Source organism: Erithacus rubecula, assembly GCF_903797595.1.
Source record: "Erithacus rubecula genome assembly, chromosome: 14".
NCBI classification, from domain to species: Eukaryota; Metazoa; Chordata; class Aves; order Passeriformes; family Muscicapidae; genus Erithacus; species Erithacus rubecula.
In genome coordinates, this window is record NC_136666.1 from 19007958 (window position 1) to 19029892 (window position 21935).

Genomic DNA, 21935 nt, shown 5'->3' on the forward strand with positions numbered 1-21935 from the left:
CAGCAGCCCAGTGCCACAGCAAGCTCACACACGCCCAGCTGGGAGTGGAGACCCGGATTGCTCTGCTCCAGCCTCGGCGGCACTGGGGTGAAAGCAGCAGGGTTGGGCTGCTCCAGGGTGAAGGTGCTGGTGGCCAGGGCTGGTGATGGCCCCCAGGCACCCTTGGCTGCACTGCATGGCAAGGAATGCCTGTGGCTGGGCAGGACGGACCAGGCTCGGCTGCTCCCTCGAGCATTCGATGGAAGGAACCACCCAGGAGAGAGGTGAAGGACAGCGTGGGCACAAGGGGACACGGGGAGCACAGCACGGGGCATCACCACTGGCACGGGCGCCCCAGCACCTCTGAGCAGCTGGAGCAGGAGCCGCGGTACCAGACCCTTCCCTTCACCCGGGACGGGCTTTTCCTGCCCTTCGGGAACGGGGCACCCCCAGCCCCACGGCGGGCTGGGGACCGTGGGCGCCTTTCTGCAGCGTCAGACGAATCCGCCCGGCTGCACCCCCGCGATTTATTCAGCTTAATCCGGCGGCGGGCAGGTCCCACCGCGCCCCGCCGGCCGGTGCCGGCTCAGCCCCGGGCCCGGGGGCCGGGCCCTCCCCGCAGGGAGGGGACTGAGTTATGAAAGTTGTCAATGGGGAGTGTCCGGGGGGCTGGAGCAGACGGAGCCCAGGGGCGCGGGGCACTCGCTGCGGGCAGGCTGAGCTGCGCACCCCGCGATCCCCGCGGCGCTCCCGCAGACAGCGCCGGCCGCGGGCAGAGGCACCGGCGACACCCCGAGATCTCCCGTCGGCGAGGCCCCGAACTGTCCCCTCGGTGACACCCCGAATTCTCTCGTCGGTGACACCCCGAACTGTCCCCTCGGTGATACCTAGAGATCTCCCGTCGGTGACACCCGAACTCTCCCGTCGGTGACACCCCGAATTCTCTTCTCGGTCATTCCCGAGCTCTCCCTCGGTACCGCACCGGCTTCCTGCGGGTCACAGCCCCCGATTCCCGGGGATCATCTCCTGAGGCCACCCTCGTGCCCTTATCACTTTTCCAGCCCAGCTTCTTCACTCTAACTGTTGGACGGAGAACTGATAAGGGTATGCGGGTGACACGAGCACCGTCCGGACTCGCCGGCCCCTGCTGGCCCCCGGGCTATCCCGGCTCCGGCATCCGTGCCTGTGCAGCTCCAGATGTTGGCTCAGGATAAACCGGCCGCAAATCAAATGCAGGGGATGCAGAATTGTCTTTTTCACTAAAACCCGACAGGTCCCGCCATTTCGGGATTTTCTCTTTCAGCACCTGCAGCAGGTCTCCAGCAGGAAAATGCATCTTTTTGGAAAAGGTCTTGAAATGCTTCTTAATGCGTTACTGTTTGTTTGTATTTCAGTAAACTGAGCTTGGAATTCGTTGGGATCAATGTGAAGAACAATTACAAAAGCAAGAAATGCGTGTAAAACTCCTGTGCCTGTAATTGTTCCCGTTAAAACGATTTATTCTCAATATTTCCCTGTTTTTTTAGGTGAGCTCCTGCCAGCCATCTCCAGCCACAGCAGACGAAGGAAATGATGAACGCTGCAGAGGGACAAGGGCACGAACCCCGGGATGAGGTAAGGGGGTGTCTGCTGGGCAGAGCCGGGGCTCCCACCCAGTTTGGGGTGCTGCAGCCCGTGTCCCGCCGAGCCTGCGTCGCACAGGGGCTGCCCTGCACGACAAACCCGTGAGTCCCTTCACATGCCCATCCTCTTTTTCCCAGTTTCCCAGCTATTCCCATCAGTCAGACCATTCCTGCCTCCACTGAGGTGCTGTGCAGAGTGTGTGCAGCACTCTGGCGTTCTGGGGTGTTTGCTCATGGACGCGTGGCTGGGCAGAGAGGAAGAGCCAGCACCAGCACGGGGAGGAGGCTTTTCCTTTGGAGATACGGAAAAACTGCTGCCCTGGCCCCACATGAGCTCCACAGCCAGCGACCACTGCAGCTCCCAAAAACATTTCCACCCCCACAGAACTGCCCTGCAGCTCCCTGCACATCCTGCCCCTTGGCAAAGGCTGGAGGGGATCCCCGAGCCTCACGGGGGACTGCTCCACGTCCCCTGAATTTCCAGATGCAGGTTTTCAAAGTGGAGGAGCAGCTCCATGTCAGGCACTGCACGCACAGGCTGGCCTGGGGAGGGGATGCACCCCTAAACCGCCCCCAAAGATGCACCCCTAAAGCCAGACCCTCCTGCTCCCGAGCTTAGGCCCCATCCTGACCCCTGGCTTGCCCCAGACACACTCACAGCCCCAGTTTGTGAGTCTGGGCCCCCGGGCTCCTCTGGTGGCCGCACTGCGCTGCTCCCTGCTCCCTTTGGGGACACCGGGCCGAGCCCGGGGCTGCCCCGCCCGCAGCCTCCCTCAGCGCCGGGGTCCCGGGCTCTGCCGTGAGACCCGAGCAGGCTCTGGGAGCGGGGTCGGGTTTGGGACAGGCTCTGTCACCCCCCGCCGATGGCTCTTTGTCCCGCGGTGTCTCGGGACCCAGGCCGGGGCACACCACAGCTCTGACCGCGGCGGGCTGGGGGCACTCGGGGGTGCCAGGACCGCTCTGCCACAGCCCCCGCAGCCCCTCCGCTGCTCCCGCTGCCCAGCGAGCTGTGAGGGGGCGGTGGGGCCGCAGAACGCACTGAGGGGAGAGGGGGGTCCCCCTGCCATCCCACCCTGAGCTGGTCAAGGGACAAAACTGGCGCGGTCGTGGCGCCCCTCGGCACGGGGGGCTGCTCTGGGAGCCCCAGACCGGCCAGGGTGAGTCCCTGGAGCTCCCGGGAACCCTGAAAAGGATGGGGCGAGTCCCTGGAGCCCCCAGCAGCCCCAGATGGGAGTGCCCGCGTTCCGACAGCGCTTCTGCATGAGGGGTTCATCGGGGGGCCGGGACCTCATGTGATCCCTCTGCAAACAGCCGCCGGCGGCTTGTCAGTGTGGATTTGGCTTTTCCCCGTGGCAGGTGGGGTGATCAGCCATGAAAAGACGGCTTAGCGGCACCGGAAAACTCCTGAGGCAGCCGAATTCCCCGGGAGCCGGGGCAGGGGGGCGATGGCTGAGCCAGCAGCGCCGCTGCCGCCCCGAACCCCGAGCACGTAGCCCTGGTATTAAAGTCCCGAATAGGAAATTCCACTTCTTCAGAAAAAAAACACAGGAGCCGGATATTTCATAAGTGTCCCAGCGGACATGAAAGCCGCACCAGGAAATTTCACTCAGCAGAGATATTAAAGTTGACGCAGCCCTTGGGGCACCCGGAGCCCGGCACAGGGCGAGGGACACGCGTGTGCTGCGGCCCCTGCACTCTGCGCCTCGTGTCCGTGTCCCTGTCCCTGTCCGTGTCCATGTCCCTGTCCCTGTCCCTGTCCGTGTCCATGTCCTGTCCCTGCCCAGCAGTGGCTGCACACCCCTGGCGCCGCTGCTGCGGCTGGGGCACAGGTTCCCACAGATTTGGGACACAAAGGGGCAGCAGCCGAGCCCCCAGCAGGGCACAGGGCAGGACAGGGTGCCCCCCGGGGCAGGGGGCAGTGCCAGCCCGGGGAGGGCACAGCGCAGCCCCGCTCGGTGCCGGGGAGCGCCGCCCCCGCAGGCACCGAGCGCCGCTAATTGCGGGTTCCTGCTCTGCTCTGTCATCAAATACGGATCCGTTCTCTTCCGACAGCACTCCGAGCAGTGCAAACTCGGATCTTCCTCCCCCTGCCTCCGCTCCTCACCCGCCTGCAGGCGCGGCACGGCAGCGGGCGCGGTGTCACCGAGGGGGCGCCGAGTTTTGGGCTGGGAGGGACCCGAAAGATCATCCCGTCCCACCCTCCATCGCCCCAGGCTGCTCTAATCCCTGTCCAGCCTGGCTTTGGGCACTGCCAGGGATCCATCCCGGCCCCTGAGACCCTCCCAGGGAATAATTCCTGCCCAAGATCCCACCTAACCCTGCTCTCCGGCAGTGGAAGCCATTCCCTGTGTCCTGCCCCTCCATCCCTTGTCCCCAGTCCCTCTCCAGCTCTCCTGGAGCCCCTTCAGGCCCTGGAAGGAGCTCTAAGGTCTCCCCAGAGCTTCCTCTTCTCCAGGTTGAATTCCACCTCTCATCTTTGGCTGAGTTAGGATCCACCTGTCCAGATCCTGGGTTTTATGTCCAGTTCAATCTGGAGCCTCTGCCATTCCCAGGGACCAGGCAGTGGCATTTTCCTGTTGCTGTTCCCAGCGGGGATTCCTCAGAATTAGGAGTTAAACACAACCCAAAGAGCACTGTAATGGCTTCTCGAGAGAAAACGAGTTCCTAAAATTAAAAAAGCAAAATGAGAGAACAGAATATTTTTGCATTGATTTTCTTGCCATGAATATTTATAAAACATGGTTTAATGACATTAAGAAAACACAGGGCAGGGCTGGGTGAGAGCTTGGTCTGTATCCCCATCCCATGGCAAGGCACACATTGCACCTCAGTGCCTGTGCCCTGCCAGCACCAGAGCTGCAGCACTGATTCCAGGAGCTCAGAGCAAGGAATCACCTATCCAAAAACCAGGAAACCACAGAAAGACCCCCAAAACCACAAGGAATTTATTGCCCACTGCCACAAGCAATAAACACAGTGCCCAGGTTGTCCAAGTGTTTGGTTTTTTTCCTCCCTTCCCCATCACATCACATTCTTACGTTAATTGGCAAATAATCACACAGATTGCATTGTCACTCCATCCCTTCCGTGCCTGCCCAGGAATCTGTGGCTGCCCCACCCCTGGCAGTGCCCAAGGCCGGGTTGGACAGGGCCTGGAGCAGCCTGGGGCAGGGGAAGGTGTCCCTGCCATGCAGGGGTTTGGAATGAAATGAGCTTTAAGGTCCCTTCCCACCCAAACCCTTCTAGGATTCAGTGATTCACCCATTACAGCACAAGTGGCCTCATCTTTGGCCACCCACAGATGTTCATTCCCTCCTGCCAGGACCTGATTTCCACCCTGGCATCAAGAGCTCTTCCAGCCTTTTGGTGTGAGGGGTTTGCTGCCCCTCTGGAGCACACCCAGGGGAAAAGCCCACCCTGCAGGGGCAAGAATGTGCAGATTGCAAAGGGAAAATCATGGAGGAGTGCAGGGACAGAGATGTGTTGTCAAGGCAACAGCAACTGCAGGATTGGGAGAGGGAAGGGGGGGAACAGGGGTACCCGGGGGTCTGGGGATGGACACAGGGGACAAGAATCCAAGGGTGAGGACAGGGAGAGAAAGAGCAGGAACAGCCACCTGTGAGGCCCATGGTGGCCCCAGAGCTGCTGATCTGACCCAGGTGCAGCCAAGTTCACCACGATGGCAGCAAGATGGGGGCACAGAGAATCCTCCCCTGTGCCCTAGAGACCCTGCTGTGCAAACAGGGAGCCAGGGCAGGGACAGGGCACAGGCAGGGGGTCAGGGCAGCAGGCAGGGGCTCTGTGCTGCTGTGCTCACCCCCTGACCCCCCCACCTGGAGCCCCACACCCTGAGCCCTACACCCACATCCCCATACACTGAACCCCACACCCTGAGCCCCACACCCTGCTCCCTCCTCCCTCGGGTGCCCAAGGCCCCAGAGCAGCCCTGGCAGGCAGCAGCTCGTGGCAGCAGGGCCAGCCCTGCCTCCTGTGGAGCCCCTGCTCCCTGCTGAGCCCCTGCTCCCCACGCACCCATCCCTGCAGCAATCCCTGACAGCCCCTGGCAGCTCCCTAAAGCTGCTGCACTATTTTTACCCCACGGTTGCTATAGAGACACCAGAGCCGCTCCCCATGATGATGCAGCTGCTTTTGGGTGATGCAGTCTCTTCCAGAAACACTGCATCACCCACTGCATCACCCACTGCATCACCCACTGCATCACTCACTGCATCATTCACTGCATCACTCACTGCATCACTCACTGCATCACTCACTGCATCACCCACTGCATCACCCACTGCATCACTCACTGCATCATTCACTGCATCACTCACTGCATCACTCACTGCATCATCCATTGTGTCACTCACTGCATCATTCACTGCATCACCCACTGCATCACTCACTGCATCACTCACTGCATCACCCACTGCATCAGTCACTGCATCATTCACTGCATCACTCACTGCATCACTCACTGCATCATCCATTGTGTCACTCACTGCATCACCCACTGCATCACCCACTGCATCACTCACTGCATCACCCACTGCATCACTCACTGCATCATCCATTGTGTCACTCACTGCATCACCACTGTTGTCACCTGCTGCATCACCACCCACTGCATCTCCCACTTCAGGTCCCCGTGGACACTGCTCCCAGGGATCTGTGCCACCCCTTGCACAGGACATGGGGTCACACAGACATCTCCATCCATCACTCCCTGCGCCCCTGGTTGGGGTGAGCTGCTGCTTACCCAGCCTGGTCAAGGTGCTGCTGTGCTGGGCAATGTCTCTCCATGGCCAGCTCATGGCCAGGGAGCAGAGGGGAGGAGGAGCAGCAGTATGTGGCACTGCACGGCTGCAGGAGGCAGCAGGGCTGGCCCTGACATTATGGATTTTAGCAGATTGATCTCCACCATACCCACTTTCCAGCAGGAGAAATCAGGGTCCCAGTTAAAGCAGGCACAAACCTAACCCAGGCTCCAGCTCTGCTCAGATCCGAGGGCAGAACAAGGAGCTGTGGGCATGGCTGGACCCTGTCCTGCATGGAATCCCGGCAGGGGCATGGCTGGGGCTGGGACCCCTGCCCAGGGCAGCCCCACTGTGTCCCACGGGTCCAGGGGCCAGGACTGTGCCCCAGGAAGCAGCAGAGCCAGTGGCACCCCCAGAATTTTGAGCTTTCCCGGAATTTTGAGCTTCCCCAGATGCTGAGCCCCCCCAGAATACTGAGTCCCCCAGAACGCTGAGTCCCCCAGAACTCTGAGCACCCCAGAACTCTGAGCACCCCCAGAACTCTGAGCCCCCCAGAACGCTGAGCCCCCCCGAACTCTGAACACCCCCAGAACGCTGAGCCCCCCTCCGCTGCCGGCCCGGGCAGGAGCGGCTGTCAGGGGCGGAGCGGCGGCCGCGCAGGGATGAGCTGGCAGGAATAACTCACACAGCCCTCGGCAAAGCACCCAGAATAGACCCTGCCGGCACCGGTGAGATGGGGCTGGTTCAGGCTGCACTGGCACCCCCGTGCCTGAGCCACAGCCCAGAGGTGCAGGAGATGGGATAAAACCCAGCTCTGTTTAGCCAGGGGAGAGGAGAACACGGAGCCGACAGCCCCTCCCCATCCTGACCCTGCTCCCAGAGTCTCAGCCCCCCAAGGCAGCACTGCAGCCCCTGGAATGCCCTGGGAGCCTGAGCTGCACCCCACAGAGCCCAGGCAGCCCTGCCACAGCCCCAGAGAGCAGCTCCCCTTCCTCAGGCTGGGCCAGACTCTGACCACCACCTCTGCAGTTTATAAAAAGGGGTGACAGCTCCCTGCCTGCTCATCCAGGTGCTGGGATGGCCCCACAAAGCATCCAGCATCTCTGCTGTCCTCTTCAGTGGCACACTGCTGTCACCTCTGCCCCTCTCTGTCCTGCCAGGAGAAAGGAGCCCCTGCCCACGCGAGGGTTTGGGGTACCAGCCATGCCACAGGGGATTGGCATCACCAGCAGCACTTCCAGCCACTGCCCAGCCCTGCACACCCCGCTCCATGTGGGCACAGCACCCTGTGGTGGCACGCAGCCACCTCAAAGCCACCCCACCCCAGTTTTGTCCCAAACTGACCATGTCTGGAGCCCGTCCTGCTGCCCCCAAGGCTGCACAGGCACTGCTGAGACCAAACCCGTGCTCAGAGCCCTGCACAGAGCTGCAGCTTCTCCAGCAGCCATCCCTGCAGCCCCGTTGCCATGGCATCTCAGGGATGGAGAGACACTGGTGAGGAAGACAAGGAGGATGAAGGAAGGTGGACACATGGGCTCTGCAAAGCCAGGGCACAGCTGGGGCAGATGTGAGGCACTCTGGCAGCAGGCTCGGGCCATTCCTGCTCCTCCACAGAGTTTCCAGCTCCCAGGACTGGCACAATGGAGCTGGCATGGCCATGCCCCCCTCCCTGCTGGGGCATCTCCCACCCTGTGGACACCTGGCAGCTGGAGCAGGAAAGGGAACCTCGGGTTGGAACATCTTCAAAAATGGGTCATTCCTGCTTTCCAGCCCGGGGTCCAGCACGGGTGGCAGCTCCCAGGAGCAGCAAAGGGTGAGGGGGGAAGGGGCACTCACAGGGGGGTGTCAGCTCCCCAGCCCTGACTTCCAAGATTTTCCTAATTGCAATCACCAGGACCTTCCCTCTTCCCCACAACCACCTTGTCCCTCCTTGTTCCCATCCCTGACCATGCTGGGGTGCCCTGGGAGCAGAGCAGACCCCCTCAAACCCCATTGCTGGCCAGTCTGGGGCCCTCCTGCCACCACAGCTCGTCTCTTCTAAATCTGTGGTTTCCAGGAGTTTATTTTTAAGGTGTTTGTTTTGTTTAGGTGTTTATATTATTTTGCTTTTAGGAGTTCCTGTGTTTATTTTTGACAAGTACACTGGTGTGCTCATGCATCAGAAAATGGACAGATAAATACATTTTTGGGGAGTTTATGGCCAGTTTAGGAAGGTACTGCGGAGTGTCAGGAGGAACCCGCCATAAGGTTTGCCAAATGTTACCTAATGTAGCAAGACTGACTTAATTCCTCTGCTAGCTCTGATTCTCATTGTCATCATCATCTCTGAATGAAGAGCTCTGCAATATTAGATTATATTTTATTAACCACAAGAGAAATTTCCCCAAATGTTAATGTGATACGGAGGGTGTGATGACAAACACCCTCACGGCTGTGAGGTCTGCAGAAGTGCTGAGCTATGGGGGTTAGGGGGGTGGTCGGGGGCATCTGTGACCATCCCTCCAAATTCCTTCTTCCTGCTGGGAGGCTCTGAAAGAGACACCGAGGAAAGTGGAGGAAGCTGCTGGGAAGGCAGGTTCCTGCCCAGATGCGAGGTCTGGGGAGAAGAGAGCGCCAGAGAAGGAGCACACTGCTGCTTGTCCCGGTGCGTGGCCCCGGCACTGAGGGCAGTTGTGCCCGGGGAGCGGGCACAGGGACCCCAGCTCCTCCTGCGGGGTACAGCTGTGCCCTCGGGCTCGCCCAGATGTGCGCTGAACACGGAGTCATTAACATCGGAGGGGGCTCGGGGGGTAAATCCCCCTGCTCCAAGGGAGGACAGCTGAGAGCTCAGAGCGGTTCGGGGTCTGGAGAGCCCCAGGAGCAGGGACACAGACCCCCACACGGACCCCCACATAGACCCTCACATTGACCCCCACACAGACCCCACAGCCCGGCCCTGCCCACGGACACCCCCGTCGGGGGGCACAGACGCTCTGCCCGCACACCCTGCTCACGGTGCCCCCGCACACGGACAGGGACACAGACCCTGCAGCCCCCCAGAACACGGACAGGGACACAGCCCCCCGCAGACGGACCCTGCAGACCCCAGCACACGGACAGGGACACGCACACAGACCCCGCCGCCCCCCGCACACGGACGCACACGGACACCCCCGCCCGCCGCTCCCCGCACCCACCTGCGGGCGGACGCGCCGCCCCCCCGCGCCCTCCTCCTCGCGCAGCGCCGGGAACCGGCACCGAAACCGGCACCGGCACCGGCACCGGGCAGCGGCACCGGCACCGAAACCAGCACCGGCACCGGCACAGGGCAGCGGCACCACCCCCGGCCAGCGGCGCCGGAGCCGACACGGGCACCGGGCAGCAGGTACCGGCCGGAGAGCGGCCGCACCCCGCCGGCAGCACCGCAACCGGGGGCGGCGGCAGCGGGAGCGGGGTGGCCGCGGCTCAGAGGGGCGCGGGGGACACCGGTACCGGCAGAGGTGCGGCAGAACCGGGAGTCGGTTCTGCCCCAGTCGGTTCTCCCCGGTCCGAGGGTCCCCACGGGAAGGGGCGGGCGGAGCTCAGGGGCAGGGAGCGGGACCGTGGGCTGCTTTGGGAGGGGCTGGGAGCGATGTGGGCACTGACCGCAGGTCCGGGGCCGCAGGATCCCCGTGCAGGGCACGGAGGGGTGGGAAGGGCCGGGAGGGTTGTGCCCTCTCCAGGGCCACTCTGGGGGCACTGGCTGCTCAGGGCTCCAGGAACGCTCTGAGGAGTGAGGCAGGGAGCGGGGGCAGCAGGGGGGCCGTGGGGCGGTAGAAGCAGGGAACAGTAGAAACACAATAGACACCACGACTGTGGCTGCTTCTCCATCCCTCCGGCGGTGAGGGAGCAGAGATCCCGGCTCCAGCCCAGGAAGCCATCAGGGAAGTTCACACCGTCTCCAGTGGGCTTCGTGTTGTGACCCCCAGACCCGCAGGCCGGCAGAGAACATCAGAAGCTCCCTGATCTCCTGGGGATCCATTGGCAGTGTCTGCACAAGGTGGGTGGCCATGGCCGGAGGGACAGCGGGATGAGGGCAGTGCCCAGAGCAGGGCACCCCAGGGAGGCGGGGACAGAGCAGGGGGGCTCAGCTCTTCTCCCTGGTCCCCCCCACAGCCGCCACTGCCATCACCCGGGGAAAGCAGCAGCCATGGACGAAGTGACGGAGCTGGAGCTGGGGGGCAACTCCCTGCTGAAGGCCGTGTGGCTCGGGCGGCTGCGGCTGACCCGGCTGCTGCTGGAAGGGGGGGCTTACATCAACGAGAGCAACGACAAGGGCGAGACGGCGCTGATGGTGGCCTGCATCACCACGCACGTGGACCAGCAGAGCATCCACAAGGCCAAGATGGTGAAGTACCTGTTGGACAACAGAGCCGACCCCAACATCCAGGACAAGTCCGGAAAAACCGCGCTGATGCACGCCTGTATCCGAGGGGCGGGGGGCGAGGTGGTGTCCCTGCTGCTGGACAGCGGGGCTGACCCCAGCCTGGAGGATCACTCCGGAGCCTCGGCGCTGGTCCACGCCATCAATGCCGAGGACAAGGCTGTGCTGCAGCGCCTCGTGAACGCCTGCAGAGCCAAGGGGAAGGAGGTGATCATCATCACCATGGACACATCAGCCTCCGGCACCAAGACCGCCAAGCAGTACCTGAACGTCGCCCCTGCGCTGGAGTTCAAGGAGAGGGCTCCCCCGGAGGAGGGCACAGCCCCCTCCAGCGCTCACCCCAAAACTCCCACCTCAGCACCTTCCCCCGCCGAGAAGGAGAGCAGCATTCTGGCCCCACACCCTTCACACACCGGGGACACCGAGCCGCCCTCCCCGGGCCAGAGGGCTGGCGCTGCCCGGAGAGCGCAGCTGCCCCGGCTGAAGCGGCTGCGCTCGGAGCCCTGGGGTCTGGTGGCACCCTCGGTGCTGGCGGCCTCGAGTCACCGCGACGACACGCGGGTGTGCGCCGACAGCGAGCTCGTCACGGGCATGGGCGACCTCTCGCTCTCCAAAAAGCCCTCCCTGACCCGCAGCAGCAGCAGCAAGGGGAGGGACCCCTCTCTGTTCCCCCCAGTGGATGAGCAGGCACCGGGGCCGCTGGCATGGAAAGGCACGCACGAGAAGAGCCCGAGCAGCCACCCGTGCCTGTCCCGGAGCGCCACGGTGCCAGAGGAGCCGGAGAGCAGCAGCGCGGCCGCGGGGATGGACACCCCGCACTGGTGGAGGCCAGGCGCCGAGCACAGCGGAGACCCCCAGGGCACCGAGACGGGCAAGGGGCCCTCGGAGAGGAGGAAGCTGAGCGGGTCGCACCTGGCGCTGCTGGACGGTTCCTGCGGCTCCCCCTCGGGCAGCGCCAGCACATCGCCCAGCACCGCCCGGCGCCGGCCCCCCGGCCTGCTGGAGAGGCGAGGCTCCGGGACCCTGCTGCTGGACCACATCTCCCACACGAGGCCAGGGTATCTGCCCCCCCTGAACGTGAACCCCAACCCCCCGATTCCCGACATTGGCTCCAGCAAAGCCCCCTCCCCGCTGGCGGCTGGGCTGAAGCCCCTGGTGCCCCTCGCGCCCAGCTCGCCCCGGCGGGGGGATCTGAGAGCCCACAGGAAGCTCCTCCGCAGACATTCCATGCAGGCAGAGCAGATGCGGCACCTCTCCGACTTTGAGGAGGTCGTGGCGCAGTAGCCGTGTCCCCGTTTGTTCGCGGGGAGGTGGCCAGAGCCGCGCTGTCCCCGCAGGAACGGGACGGTCCCCGCGCAGAGCGGGCACTGGCTCCGGGGACACGCTGGTGGCAGGGGGGTTCAGCCCTGAGCCCAGGGGCTGAATTCGGAGCTGACTGGGAGAGCGATCCCCGCCGTCCTCGATCGCCAAGCTCCGTGCCAAGGATCCCACCCGCGGTTCACTTACTCCTCACTCGCTGCAATCCGCTTTTCTTACATCCCGCTCGTTCTCTCACCGAACCCCCTCCCGGTGGTGATCTCTTCCTCTCTTCCAGGAGGGGAAGGGGCTCGGTGCTGCGGAGGCTGAGGAGCGGGGACACGGTCCGGGCACGGAGCGTGTGGGTGCTCCGGGAGAGGGAGATTTTTGCGCTAGTTTTGCACTGCATTAATAAAGCGCTCAGCTTAGGACGGAGGCTGGTCTCGCGTGGACCCGGCACCAGCCGGGCCAGGGGTGCCCGGGGGCGCCGAGGGGATCGCCGGGGTGCCGGAGTGCTGGACCCGGGCTGCCGGGGGGTCCCGGGGTGCCGCGGTCGGTGGAACGTTCCCGGGATCCCCGCCCCGGGGCCGGAGGTGCCGCCCCGGCCCGCCCCGTTCGCAGCGGAAGCGCCACGTCAGGGGGGCGGTGCGGGGCCGAGCCGGGATCGGTGCGGGGCCGAGCCGGGATCGGTGCGGGGCCGAGCCGGGATCGCGGTGCCGGGCTCGGTTCGGATCGCGGTGCCGGGTTCGGTGCGGATCGCGGTGCCGGGCTCGGTTCGGATCGCGGTGCCGGGTTCGGTGCGGATCGCGGTGCCGGGCGCGGTTCGGATCGCGGTGCCGGGCTCGGTTCGGATCGCGGTGCCGGGCTCGGTGCGGATCGCGATGCCGGGCTCGGTTCGGATCGCGGTGCCGGGCTCGGTTCGGATCGCAGTGCCGGGCTCGGTGCGGATCGCGATGCCGGGCGCGCTGCGGATGCTGTGCCTGGCGGCGCTGCTGGGAGCGCTGGGGGCCGGCGGCACGGAGCTGACCCTGGAGCTGCCCGACAGCGCCCAGCGCTGCTTCCACCAGGAGCTGGAGAGCGGCATCAAGTTCAGTCTCGACTATCAGGTACTTTTCTGCCTGTACCTGCAGGTATCTTCCTGCAGCCCTGCATGCTCCGTGCCTGCACCCCCTGCCCCTACCCCTGCCAGGAACCCCTCCCTGGGCACCCCATTTGTGTCCCTTCCCATGTCTGGTCCGTGCCCATGTGCCTGCCTGTGCCCCAGTGCCCGTGGCCCCTTGCCCACACCGCTGCCCATGTGCCACTGTTGTCTCTGCCCATGCACCTGCCCGTGCCTCTGTCCACACTCCCATCTTGTGCCCTGCAGAGCCCCAGGCAGGCAGGGCTGCAGCTGCCCCCTCCCATGCACACCCCAGCTGCCTCCGTGCTGCACTAGGAGCTGTTCCCAACCCCAGCCCATGCCCAGCACTGTCCACCTGAGAGCCAGCTCTGCAATGTGCCCACATCAGCCATGGATGCCCTGACCTGGGTCATGGGGGCAGTCCCTGTCTCCAGGCACCCCACTTGAGCCATGGGCACCCCACCTGATCTGCTGGCACTGTGGTGCACAGCGTCCCCAGGGCTCCCCTGGCCTGGGCCCCATCCCGTGGGCATGGTGCCCGCTGGCCTCTCACAGGGCTGTGGGGCTGGGCAGGGTCAGGGGGCCCTTGCCACGTCGCTTGGCATGTGCCATCTGAACACACGTCCCCCTCAGGTGATCAGCGGGGGACACTATGATGTGGACTGCTACGTGGAGGACCCCAACGGCAAGACCATCTACCAGGAGACCAAGAAGCAGTACGACAGCTTCTCACACCACACCGACCTCAAGGGCGTCTACACCTTCTGCTTCAGCAACGAGTTCTCCACCTTCTCCCACAAAATTGTCTACTTCGACTTCCAGGTGGGCGATGAGCCGCCCATCCTGCCCGACATGAACAACCGTGTCACTGCCCTGACACAGGTGGGTCCCGGGAGGAAAGGAGGGAGGGAGGGCCCTGCCCAGACCCCAAGCAGCCGTGTGGGATGGCAGCTGGGGACCTGTCCCCCTCCTCCTCGGCTGGATGCAGAAGTGCTAACCGCCAGCCAACGGCCCCAGCACACACCACATCCTCTGCCTGGCCAGGGGGGCTGTGCTGGGCCTGGGCTCCCCTGGGCTCCACAGCCCATGGCCAACCCACGTGGGGGAATTGCATCAGCCATTCCAACCTTGGCGTGAGCCTCTGGGCTGGGTGTCCGGGTGCCACCCTGGATGGGGTCTGGCAGGGAACCTACAGCACAGACCCTGTTGTCCTGCTCTCCAGTGTCCTGGCACGGCCCTGGGCTCCCTCAGCTGTGCCATGGCAGAAGCGACAGGGCTCTCCTGTCCTTGTCCCCAGCTGGAATCCGCCTGTGTGACCATCCACGAGATGCTGAACGCGGTGATCGACTCCCAGACCCACTACCGGCTGCGGGAGGCGCAGGACCGCAGCCGGGCGGAGGAGCTCAATGGACGCGTCTCCTACTGGTCGGTGGGGGAAACCCTCATCCTCTTCGTGGTCAGCATCGGGCAGGTGATGCTGCTCAAGAGCTTCTTCACTGAGAAGAGACCCAGCAGTGGCAGGGCTGGCACCTAGAGCTGCGTGTGTGCCCGAGGGGAGCGGGGATGGGCGGCCCTGGGTCGCACTTTGCTCTGGTCTGTGCCGTGGGCAGGCGGGGGGTGGGAGCAGGGGCGACCCTGCTGAGCTGGGGGACACAGGAGTCCCCCAGCATCACCTCCCACCTGCCCTGTCCCCTCGCCTGGCCACCCTGTCCCCATTCTCTGGCTCTCTGGGAAGCGGCTGGGACCAGCAGCAGCATCAGCACTGGGGCACCCTCGTGACTGCAATGTGACTGCCATAACCACGCTGCCCCTCGGAGCCCTGTGCAGCCACCGAGGGCATGGGGCACCACTGGCCCATCTGGGGCAGCACTGGCCCACTCGGCACCACGCAGTGCCCTCAGCCCAAGGAGAGCTGCTCCTGGGCTGGGGGTCTCTGTCTGCACCCAGCTGTCCTGTGGTGGGCAGAGTGCTCTCAGCAGCGGGGCCACAGCAACAGCAGCATCTAGCAAGGGAAGGCTTTTTGCTGGGTGGGTCCTCTGGCTCTAGCAGCCCCTCCCCTCCAGCATTTCTCAGGCTGGCAGCAGGTGGTGTGCTCCTACCAGGTGGTATTTTCATATTCACACCAGTCTGTGCCTGAGGCTCAGCCCCTCACGCATTCCCCTCACCCCGTGGACACCCTGTGCCAAGGCAGCCCCATCCCGGCCCCAGAAGCACAGAGGACCCACACACACACCTGGGACTGCAGCCCCTCAATCCCTGGAGCCCCACAAAATGGAGATTCCCCCAAGAGCCTGGGGTGACGCCCCTGAGAGTGGCTGGTGTGCTGGTGCTCTGGTTCTCCAGCAGATGTGAGATCATTTTTCAGAGCTGCAGCAACTCCACTCGACTTTTGCCACTTTGAAATAAATCCCTGCAAGCATGGCTGGCACTGCCGTTTGTGGGCACAGCTTCTGCCTGCCCTCCTGCCTTGCCCCCCCTGCCCTCTGCAGCTGAGCTTGCTGCTGGCACAGACTGGAGCCAGAGAGACCCCTCAGCAGGAGCAGCACCCCTGCCCTGGTGTGAGGCTGCACTGTCAGTGGGTTGTGATGGGTTCCCACTGAGGAAAGCCCCGGGCAGAGCCCAGCTCTGTGCTCCCTTTCCTGAGGCTGGGGGATGCCAGGGCAGTTCTGCTGGGCTGTCCCTCACTCTGGCAACTCCCCTGGTGCTGGGGCAGCCCTCGCCCAGCTCTCTGTGCCCCGGCGGCTGTGCTGGCTCCACCATCAGCGCTGGCCTTGGGGCAGCTGCTGCCGGCGGGAGGAGTGGCCCGTGTGCCTGCCAGCAGCCTTGGGCAGGGGCCAGCAGCTCCCGTTTGGAGCAGAGCCCGCAGCAGCAGCACCCTGGGACTGCCACCTGCTCCCGCGGGGACACAGAGCCCCGTGGGGATGGGCAGGGTGGGGAGCACCCAGCCCTGGCCAGGCTGTGGGTGGCCTTGAATGCCCTTCCTGGGGTCTCTTGGTGGGGTCAGGGGCAGCTGTGACCCCAGAGGGTCAGGGGCTCTGGAGACACCAGCTCAGCTGCCAGCTGGGGACACGGGGGGACAAGAGGTGGCCATAGGACACTTTATTGCTGTTCAGGGCACAGAGAAGGGAGAGGGGACGGGGCACCCCCACCAGCCCCAGGCGCTCCAGGGAGCAGGGAGAGACAGGCAGTGCCTCCACCCCCACTGCACTGTGCTGACCCGGCCCTCCTGCTGCCCTGAGCACCCCCGCGGTGTCACAGGGAGCTGCTGTGACAGGAGGTGTCCCTGGCAGCCCCCCGGGACCCCCTCACGCCCTGGGCGCCCCGCCGGGCCGGCAGGGAGGAGGCTGAGCAGCGGAAGGAGCCGGTGGCCGGGGAGGGGGGCTGGGCCGGGGGGCCGTGCCCGCATGGGCAGCCCCAGCGCCCCCGGAGGGGGATGGTGAAGAGCCCGTAGGTGATGGGGTCCAGGCATGCGTTGAAGAGGCCGAAGATGAAGAGGATGTGGCTGAGGGCCGGCGAGACCCTCTCCTCCATGGCGCGGGGGCAGAACCAGTGCCAGAGCCCCAGCAGGTAGTAGGGGGTCCAGCAGAGGATGAAGGAGGAGACGATGACCAGGCTCATCCGCAGCATCCGCAGCCGCGCGCGGGGGATGTTGTTCCTGGAGCAGCGCAGCGACGCGTCCTGCGAGGAGACTGGAGGGGGAAAGGGGCTGGCACAGGGACCCCGGCCCTGGGGGAAAGCTGGGGGTCCCGCAGAGCTGCAGACAGGAGCCGCCCCGGGCACGGGGCCGAGTCCCGCCGCGCCGGGCACTCACAGAGGCCGGAGCCCATGCGGCGGGAGATCTCCAGCAGGATGCGGGCGTAGCAGCAGACCATGATGAGCAGGGGCAGCAGGAAGAGGCAGGCGAAGCCCAGCATGTTGTAGAGGGTCTCGTGCCAGCGCCGGGGGAAGCTGCCCCGCGTGGTGCACTGCGTGAAGTTGTGCGGGGGGCGCAGGGTGATGGTGTGGAACAGGAACAGCTGCACATGACAGAGGGGACGGGGCTGGTGGGGTTTGTGCCTCCCGAGCCAGGGAGGGCACTGGAGCGCGAAGCAGGGACCCCTCAGACCTACAGCCGTGGGGTGGGAGCTGTTCTCAGCCCTGCCCTGGCTCTGGACAGCGGGCAGAGCTGGGTGAGGGGGATCCCCGCCACTGCCGCTCTGCTGCCAACCCTCCGTGCCCACCCCACGGGGCTCTCCGTGCCCACCCTGCAGGTGTGGCAGTGAGCCCCGACAGTGTCCCCAGCCCCCCGGGGCTCTGTCCCCTGGGGCTCTGTCCCCGGGCTCGGTACCTGCGGCACGGCCAGCCCCGCGCTCAGCGCCCAGGCCGCCTGCAGCATGGCGCGGTTGCGGGCGCGGGCGCGGGCGATGGCCAGCGGGCGCAGGATGGCCGCCTGCCGGTCCAGGCTGATGACCACGGTGACAAAAGCCGAGGCGTACATGGCCAGCAGGCGCAGGTACATCAGCAGGCGGCAGGCCAGGTCGCCCGCCCGCCACTGCAGCGTGATGTTCCAGACGGCGTCCAGCGGCATGACCAGCAGGCTGACCAGCAGGTCGGCGGCCGCCAGGTGCCGCAGCAGCAGGCGGATGTGGGGGCGCCGGCCGCTGCCCCGGCCCCCCACCGCCCGCAGCACCGCCAGGTTGCAGCCGGCCGAGAGCGCGAAGAGGGCGAAGGTGACGGCCACGCGCACCTGGGCGGCCGGGGAGAAGGTGGGCAGGCGCAGGGGCTCCTCGCCCTGCTCCTCGGGGGGGCTCCAGGAGCAGCTCCACTCACGGGGGGTGATGCTGGGGGGCTCCACGCTGGTGTTTCCCACTGCAGGGTGGCCCACACCTGCCGCAACGGGCAAAGGGGCAGTGGCAGCCCTGGGGTGGGGCTCTGGGAGGGGCAGCACTGGGGGTCCTGGCCCCTAGAGACCCCTGCCCAGGGCCCCAGTGCCCAACATCACATTTCTGAGCTCCCTTCCCCGTGTTCCATCCTTGCATGCTCGCTGCTTCCTGCTGCTACTTCAGAGCCTCCAGCAGCCTCCAGAGCCCCTCCATACCCCCAGAGCTGTGGGGTCCCTGGCGCCAAGCAGGGCAGAGGAGCACAAATGGCAGCTGACCCCAACACGCCACCCACCTCGGGCCATCACTGCTGTGCCCCTCTGTCTGCCCAGAGCACTCCTCATGATCCTCTCTGGGGGGGTGACCCCACCCGGGCCAACAATCGCGCCCTGAGGACCAGACACGCCTTCCCCCGCCTCACCTGCATCCAGGGTGTCCTGCCTGGCGTCCCCCAGCCGGGCCATGGCAGGGCCGGTGCTCACACAGCGCCGAGGCCCTGTGCTGAGGGCTCCTGCATCTGCTGCGGGGCACGAGGGGAGTGGGGCAGGTACTGGGGCAGGTGCTGCACAGAGCCAGCGCCTGCAGCTGCTGCGGCGTGGGCGCCCTTGGCGGCTCTGAATGGTCCTTGACGTCGCCAGCAGCTCGGAACAGCACGGTCCTTCCCCTGCCACCCACGGCACACGGACACACACGTAAGCATGTGTGCTGCTCACACGGCGGGATGTGCCCCACATCTGTGGGAGGGAGCCCCCCAGCCCAGGGGGTTCTCCAGTGCCCCCCAGGTCTGGCACTGCTGCTGCCAGGGCTGGGTGTCAGAGCTCACAAGGTCTCCTTGCATTGAGGTGCAGCATCTGGGGGGCCCAGGGACCCACAGGTGCCTCCTCGCAGCCCTGTGACTGCCAGCTGCTCCCCCAGGCTGGGATCATCCCCACGGCAGTGTCCCCATGGCTGGAGCATGTGCCCAGGTCCCTTCAGCCCCGGCTGGAGAGCAGGGGCTGCAGCCTAGGAGAGGGCAGGGCAGGGGGCTGCTTTACATCTCAAAGGCTTGTCTCCCGTTCTGTCACCCCCTCCTCCGCCCCAGCAGAGGATATTAACCTCATTAGAGAGTCCTTTCACACTCTGTGGGGTTCATTAACCCCCCGCCCTTCACCCCAGACCCCAGAGCTGGGAGGATACTCCCCCGACACATTAGCACATGGCTGCCAGGTCCCAACACCCTCCTGCTAATGGGGACCCCAGACTTCGGGGAGCCACCGAGGGGGCTGGGGGCATAGGGTCCCCACCACAGGCTCCTACACTCTGCTCCTGGCAGGGTCTCCAGCCCGTGGGCTCAGCCCCATCCCCACACCGAGCTGGACCCCAAGTCTTCCCATTTCACTGTGCACTGGGAGCTCCCACAGGTGAGAAGGCTAGACCTGGAGGGTGCTGGGGATCCTCATCCCTTCCCGGCGGGGTGAGGCCCCAGGGCAATGGCAGTGCCTCTCTTGATACCCTCCCCAAGTTGCTCTCCCAGCTGGTGCCACAGCCCCCAGCCCTGAGGAGGGTCCAGGCATGCCAACCCCCACCCCATGCCCAGCTCCTGGCAGCAGCCACACGGACACTCAGAGAGGGCTTATTCACAAGGGTTTATTCACATCCAGCCGCCGCCCGGCGCGTCCAGCACGGCTCCAGGCTCCGGCGGGCAGCTCGTTCCTGCAGCTGTCCCGAGAGCTGCGTGTCCCAGGCTGCAGGGACACTGACATCATGGGGCTGAGGGTGCTCCAGGCCCGGGGTCTCATCTGGGCTGTGGTGGGAACAGAGCTTCCAGCAGCGAGAGCAGGTCCGCGGAGAGATCCTGGGGAACGGAGGGCAGGGTGAGCAGCCAGCCAGAGGTGCAGGCAGGGCTGGGGTCGTGGCAGTGACAGCCCACCCTCTGAAAGTGCTCCTGGGCAGGGACGAGCAACGGAGCCCATTCTGTGCCCACTAACGGGATCCTCACAAACACGAGGGAGGGAAGCACCGGGAAAGATGGGGCAGGCTGGGGGATCCACCTGACCCGCTGCACAGAGCAGGGCTCACCCCTCCATTCCCCACCCCAGACAGGGCTGTTGTTACCACAAAACCAGTTCCTGCACTGCCCACACCAAGAGGAGGAGGGTTGATTCCTGCCCCATGCCAGCCCCATGCTGAGAGTGACCCCAATTCCCACCAGCACGTACCTGGGTGACTGTCCCTGTGCCCGCGAACTCTGACAGCACCAGTCCCGTGTCCAGGACATCACCGGAGAGATGCGGGGGGGGCCGCAGCCCCTGCCGAGTGGGGAGGGGTCAGCCAGGGGGACGCGCTGGAGGTGACAGCCTTGTTCAGATCTGAGGAGGTCCCCACTGCGGGCATGTAGGGGGGTGGCGCCCAGGTCTCCGTCTGGACGTTGGAAACCCCAAGCAGCTCTGGAGGGGTCCCGGTCGCAGGGATGTAGGAGGGAGAGCCCCAGGTCTTCATCCCGATGTTCGGACCCCCAAGTACATCTGGGAGGGTCGCTGCAGCAGGGGTGTAGGGGGGTGAACCCCAGGTCTCTAACCCCATCTCCGGAGCCCCAATCAGCTCTGGGGCAGTGCCCGCAGCAGGGCTGCAGAGAGGTGACCCCCAGGCGCCCCTCCCCACGCCGGGAGGGGTCCCCGCCATGGGAGGTGACCCCCAGCCCGCAGCACCGGGAGACGAAGCACCCCGGGGCTCCGTGTCCTGGCAGCACCCCAGCCCCCGGGGGCACAGCGGGCAGTGGCGGGGGGCCGGCGCCCCCCGGCCGAGCCCCAGCAGGGCGGAGAGGTGCGCGATGTAGCGGGTGGCGAGGCGCAGGGTCTCGATCTTGGTGAGGGTGTGCCCGGCGGGGGCCAGCGCGGGCGGCAGGTAGTGCCGCAGCCGCAGCAGGGCCTGCGCCAGCCGCCGCATCCGCAGCTTCTCCCGCTCGCTGGCGCTCTGCCGCGGGACCCCCGCGCCCCCGCCGCCCCGCGCCCCCTTCCTGCCCCGCGGCCGAGCGGCGTGCCCGCGGCGGGGTCCCCGGGCGGCGGCGGGGGACGCGAGCCCGCAGGAGTCGGGCGATGCTGCGGGAGAGCTGCTGCTGTAGCCCAGCGGGTCCGGAGGGTCGCCCCAGCCCTGCAGCGCGGCGGGGGCGAGCAGCGTGCGGCCGTGGGCCATGGCAGCGCCGGAGGCTGGGAGCTGAGTGCCGGTGGCTCCGGGTCGCCCCGGCTTTATGCCGGCCCGGAGGTGTGAAGAGGCACCTTGGTGGCTGCAGGAGCAGCACTTCAAAGGCCGAGGGTCTGGGGGGGGCCGGGGCCGCGGCTGTGAACGCGGGGTGACGAATTTCACCCCGGAGGTGTGAAGCTGCTCGGTGCTGCCCCTCGGCCCCGCGCTGGGCTGGGACGGGGCTGGGACCCCCGCGGGAGCTGCAGCGGGGGTCTCTGCATGGGGGGAGCTGCAGTGGGGCTGCAGCACGGGCAGCACTGCGGGTGCAGGGGGGTGTTGTGGGGCTCTGATGGGGTTTGATGTGGGGTTTGCTGTGGGTCTGAGGTGGCGTGTCCCTGTGTGTCCCTGCAGAGAACCCCAGACAGGGAGCTGTCCCTATGGCTTTGTGGGACACCCCCCAGCCCGGTTTGGGGGTGCCGGTGTCCCAGCGCCACTGACGGGCCCGCCGGGCTGCCCGGTGCCGGCAGCGGCACCGGAGCCCCCACGGCCCGCGGGTGTCGGGGCCGGGCCCGGGGCTGGGAGGAGCCCCCCCGGCGCGTTCCCAGGCCCGCAGGTGTTGGGGCCGGCGGGTGTGAAGGTTTCCCGGGAAACGGCCCCGCCGAGGGACGGAAAATCCATCAGGGAGCGAGGGGACACGGGCATGGCACAGCACACCCGGAGCCGGTGTGCACAGCCTGGGCC

The 21935-nt window shown here is 65.6% G+C and overlaps 4 protein-coding genes across 5 annotated transcripts; 2 read left to right on the forward strand and 2 right to left on the reverse strand.

The window, feature by feature from the left end:
* The first annotated feature begins 10286 nt into the window (after positions 1 to 10286).
* On the forward strand, positions 10287 to 12047 carry ANKRD34C (ankyrin repeat domain 34C). Its single transcript, XM_079318338.1, has 2 exons — positions 10287 to 10376; positions 10493 to 12047. Exon 2 carries the CDS (start codon positions 10527 to 10529, stop codon positions 12042 to 12044), a length of 1518 nt encoding a protein of 505 aa, XP_079174464.1. The 5' UTR covers positions 10287 to 10376; positions 10493 to 10526; the 3' UTR covers positions 12045 to 12047.
* A 704-nt stretch (positions 12048 to 12751) lies between these two features.
* On the forward strand, positions 12752 to 15597 carry TMED3 (transmembrane p24 trafficking protein 3). The gene is made up of 3 exons (XM_079318345.1): positions 12752 to 13162; positions 13810 to 14058; positions 14474 to 15597. The coding sequence occupies exons 1-3, from the start codon at positions 12938 to 12940 to the stop codon at positions 14708 to 14710; spliced, it is 711 nt and encodes a 236-aa protein (XP_079174471.1). The 5' UTR covers positions 12752 to 12937; the 3' UTR covers positions 14711 to 15597.
* A 655-nt stretch (positions 15598 to 16252) lies between these two features.
* Positions 16253 to 18712, reverse strand: LOC306808114 (gonadotropin-releasing hormone II receptor-like). Of its 2 annotated transcripts, none has more exons than XM_079318318.1 (4): positions 18457 to 18712; positions 17504 to 18024; positions 16988 to 17192; positions 16253 to 16865 (listed from the first exon to the last, which is right to left on the reverse strand). In XM_079318318.1, the coding sequence occupies exons 1-4, from the start codon at positions 18497 to 18499 to the stop codon at positions 16429 to 16431; spliced, it is 1206 nt and encodes a 401-aa protein (XP_079174444.1). In that variant the 5' UTR covers positions 18500 to 18712; the 3' UTR covers positions 16253 to 16428. The 2 variants fall into 2 exon arrangements, with proteins under 2 accessions (XP_079174444.1, XP_079174443.1); XM_079318317.1 differs by having other exon boundaries at positions 17504 to 18042.
* Positions 18713 to 19074: 362 nt separating this feature from the next.
* Positions 19075 to 21536, reverse strand: LOC306807743 (uncharacterized protein). The gene is made up of 2 exons (XM_079317604.1): positions 20234 to 21536; positions 19075 to 19869 (listed from the first exon to the last, which is right to left on the reverse strand). The coding sequence occupies exon 1, from the start codon at positions 21204 to 21206 to the stop codon at positions 20292 to 20294; it is 915 nt and encodes a 304-aa protein (XP_079173730.1). The 5' UTR covers positions 21207 to 21536; the 3' UTR covers positions 19075 to 19869; positions 20234 to 20291.
* Between the last annotated feature and the right edge of the window lie 399 nt (positions 21537 to 21935).